Source organism: Lolium rigidum, chromosome 5 (genome assembly GCF_022539505.1).
Source record: "Lolium rigidum isolate FL_2022 chromosome 5, APGP_CSIRO_Lrig_0.1, whole genome shotgun sequence".
NCBI classification, from domain to species: domain Eukaryota; kingdom Viridiplantae; phylum Streptophyta; class Magnoliopsida; order Poales; family Poaceae; genus Lolium; species Lolium rigidum.
The window spans coordinates 75,838,061-75,842,088 of record NC_061512.1 but is presented as its reverse complement, the minus strand read 5'-3'; the positions used below and the strand labels follow the sequence as shown (position 1 = coordinate 75,842,088).

The window sequence follows — 4,028 nt, the reverse complement described above, 5'->3', positions numbered from 1 at the left end:
CTTATCTAATACGCTGGTTGAAAGGTGCTACATCATCATATATTAATATAAGGTGGATTTCAAGCTTCCCCGTGAAGACTCCCAGTTTATAGGTACTCAGCTCTTGGTGACCGCAGGACAGGCCTGAATCTCCCCGATCAGCGACTAAGGCAGTGGAAGGGAGCTTTTGGACCAATAAGCTGAAGCCATAACATGAGCTAGCTTAGTGGAGAAGTGCAAAATTAACTAAATGGATCACAATAAATCATGTGTTTCTCTATCTCTAAAAAAAATACATAGATCCTCCAACAGAGATACATGCCCCACACCCACCCTGCCGACCACAGAAAAGAAAAGGAAACATGCAGAACATATGCAAAGAGAGTAAGCTAGGATGTGTCTCCCATATATATATATAGAACTGGCAGGGATGCAATTAAGATAATCGTGAGCCTCAGCTAAGGCTGTGTTTGGAAATGCAGTGGACAGGATAATCCAGCTTTTCCAATCAGCTATTGCTATCTTTCTATTTATGTACATTATATTTTCCTGCTTTTGTGGCTTTTTCCGCGGCAGATTGTAAAATAAGTTCACCACAAATTAAGCCTAACAGGTTATACTGGCTGATTGCAGCAAGGTTGGAGATTTACCTCGTATGAGAAGGGTCCTTGTAGAGTGTCCAAATCATGGGTACCAATAGCAACTAGTGTTCTCTTCCTGTTGTCCATCACAGCATAGTCTTAGTCAACAAATTATTGGTGATCTTCAACTCAAATACGACAAACTACCACAGGAAAACGGATGAGTTATACCGGCAAATATTTTGGTGGAGTTTGTCTTGAAGATCAATGAAGCTGTTGTATCTGGCTTCATCAAAAGTTACTCCTCTTAGGACGGCACAAACTATGTATGGTCTAATTTGTGAAGTCTGCAGAAGAAATTAAATATCCGTTGGTCAAGGCTTTAACTTTCCTTTTTATAGATGTGCACTATCATCCAATACCATTCTGGTGAAACAGGGTCAACATTTTCAAACATATCTAGGATCTCAAAGTTTGCACATGTTAAGATCTAAGGATTTTATTTCTTCTTCATGCTATATTAATAGTCAGGGGCACAGGGCTAAAACAAAAACATATACAGCAAGCATAGATTAAGCCTAGACAAACAAATGTATAGAGAACTAAACTAGAGTGTTACATATTGTTTTTATTTTGTCTTTCTAAATTTCCATCTTCGACACCCACTTGACTTGTTCAGTCATTCACTCATTCTCCTTTTAAAAAACATTATTAGCAGTTATCCCGAATATCCAAAAATCAAGTTGTTCGATAGGGGGCCCAATTTAATTCTAACACCAAAACCCTTACTCTGTTCATCGATTTTAACTACAACCAATATGTATATTCATTACCAATAGCAAAACACTGAAGAAACTGAACGTTACTATTTTGCAATTTCTTTCCTATTTCTCCAGAATACGAATTGAAAACTTGAATGGTTGTAAGAAAGAAAGGATAAAAAACATGTGTAATAACAACGAATTAGATACTAAGAGTAAAATAATGTAAAACAGGCCTGCCTGGTGAAACCCCATTACCTCTTTCTTAACATGCATCTGAAGCATCGAACCACTGGGGACCGATGAAAGTTTGAAAACAGGGGTTGCTTCGGTCCCAATGAAAATGCGAAGAGATCTTGCTATTCCTTCAAGACATAACAAATCATATCTGCATGCATTGTAATAGAGATCCAACTGCATAAGTAATGCGACAATATTCGATTGTGATGTTTTGAAGACAAACAAGTGGCCCAGGAAGTTGAACTATTTGAAGCCTTGTGTCATGTCAGACATATACAAGAAAGCAATACTACATGTCTTCAACACACTAGAAAATACAGAATGGAGAGCAGCAGACGAAAATGAATATAACTAAATACAAAAGCAGCAGCACAAAATATACTAGCTAGAGCCCTACAATTAACAAGAGTTCACTATGAGATATACAGATTCTGCATCCACAAAGTCAAAGTTTATGTGAACTTAAATGAAAATTAGAGTGGACAAAACCTACACATGTTGAATCCAAACTAGATGCCGAGACAAAACAGAATCACCACACATGGACAGACACCGCATCGTACTAACTCAACTGACAACATTTTAGCCAGTGGTACAAACAACTGAGCTGTGAAATTGACTGACTGACCTATTGGCGGCAACCTCTATCTTGTAGATGACCTCTTCATCGCCGTCAGCTTCGCCGTCTTCCTCCAGGTGCTTCTCCTTCCGGATGATGGCCTTCTCCGTGGTCTACGCAGAACCAGGGAAGCAAATCAGATCAAACCCCAAATAGTTAAGCACGCGAGCAAGAGAGATGGATGGGACAGATCCGAGCGGCTGGCTCACCACGTCATCGAGCTCGATGCCGAAGTCGAAGCAGAGCTTCTCGAATTCCTCCTGGGCTGCGGGAAACAGCAGCAAATCAAGGAGATTAGTTTGGTGTTGTGCCGCGCGAGGAGGGGGGAAGGGGACGGGGAGGAGTGGCTTACTGTAGACCCTGCCGAGTGCGGCGAAGAGGCGGTCGCGGCCGACGCTTACCGTGGGCATCGCGGGCGGTGGCGGCGGCTTGCTGGCGGCGGGGCGCGCGCCTAGCGAGAGCCGGCGGCGGAGGCGATGAGGTGAGGGCGAGGGGAGTGGGAGAGAGGTTGGGGGTTTGGCCTGACAGGTAGGACAGGATTTTCGGTTTTATTATATCACGTGCAGCGCGCTCGCACAACAACTTGACTTGCACGAAACTCTCGAAAAATGAAAACTTGACTGGCACGATCGGTTCGGTTCCTGGACCGGTTCCGTCCTCGGTTGTGACCGAACAAGGCCGATTTATTCTACAGACAGACCGCAGAAGAGGTCGTTACCGGTCGCCGGACCACCGCAGTTGGTTGCCGGAATGGAGATTGGGACGGAGATAAGGGGCGGCTACGAAATGATCTCGCGCCGCCGCATCGGCTGCTCGCATGGAGCCACAGGCGGCTAGGGTACGGAGGCTGGTCCGATGCGTGGGGAGCGACGTCAATGAGAGAGCAAAGGTGAAGGTTGGCTGTGAAAATGTAGAACACAATAATATTTTTCTTACTTCCTCCAAATTCATACTATTACTTTATGCTAATATAAATGTATCTACATACATTTATATTAGCATCAAATAATATGAATCATGTTATTTCGGCGGCCCTCGTGGAATATATTACATAGACGTGTATATAGGGCGAAGATTTAAAGTACAAGATATTGTAGAGTCATAGTCTAAGCTAATGCATATACAGGTATTTTAACTCAGTTCATGGTTTAATTCCAATCTGGCATATTTTCACTTCTCAGAAAGGGTGAAGCAAAATCATGTAAATCATGTAATCGGTCTGATAAGGTGAAAAAATCATAGGGAAAAGGAGAGGGGCAGCGCCACCGTGATCGCCAACATTGCTTCACTTCTCAGAAAGGGTGAAGCAAAGAAACAATTGCATCATCTTTATCATCATCGGTTGTGGCCGGAGAATAAACCAAAGGCATTGGAGTTGGCCGCAGTTTCCAAATTATCCGCCTTATCTATACCTAATAATAAAGGAGCTAAGGTTTCTGCCAAAGTTTTCGTCCAACTTTTATTTGGACCGTTTTGCCCTCCCACAAAATCACATAATACAACACTTACCATTGTACCGATTCAGTTTTACGGCTGTCGATAGGATCCCGGTCCACCCGACCGCCCATCCTCCTCGTCACGCGCGCGAGAGAAGATGGTCCAGACCAGTCCACCCGACCGTCCCTTCTGCTCGCCACGCGCTGGGCTTTTACAATGAACCGATCGCTCGCGCTGGGCTCTATCGTCCATCCCCGGTTGCGCTAGCGCTAGGCCATGTGGCTGTGTTGGTGGGCCTAGTGTGTATCAATGAGCTGCAAGCCCCTCGTCCCGTCCAAAGGCTGTAGTAGTTACACACGTCTGCATATTTTCGAGTACTTGATAGTCCCACCTTGTTTCATTAAGACGAGT

General features: G+C 44.0%; 1 protein-coding gene across 1 annotated transcript in view; it reads right to left on the bottom strand.

Annotated features, from left to right (window-relative positions):
* The window catches only part of LOC124653679 (phenylalanine--tRNA ligase beta subunit, cytoplasmic), a 6,729-nt gene extending 4,108 nt beyond the window's left edge, over nucleotides 1–2,621 (bottom strand). Inside the window, exons 1-6 of the mRNA XM_047192748.1 lie at nucleotides 2,533–2,621; nucleotides 2,390–2,445; nucleotides 2,190–2,293; nucleotides 1,580–1,709; nucleotides 792–907; nucleotides 630–696 (exon numbers count right to left, since the gene is read on the bottom strand). Of these exons, the coding sequence (XP_047048704.1) occupies nucleotides 630–696; nucleotides 792–907; nucleotides 1,580–1,709; nucleotides 2,190–2,293; nucleotides 2,390–2,445; nucleotides 2,533–2,590 (531 nt within the window). The 5' untranslated portion in view covers nucleotides 2,591–2,621. The remainder of the gene's footprint in view (nucleotides 1–629; nucleotides 697–791; nucleotides 908–1,579; nucleotides 1,710–2,189; nucleotides 2,294–2,389; nucleotides 2,446–2,532) is intronic.
* Between the last annotated feature and the right edge of the window lie 1,407 nt (nucleotides 2,622–4,028).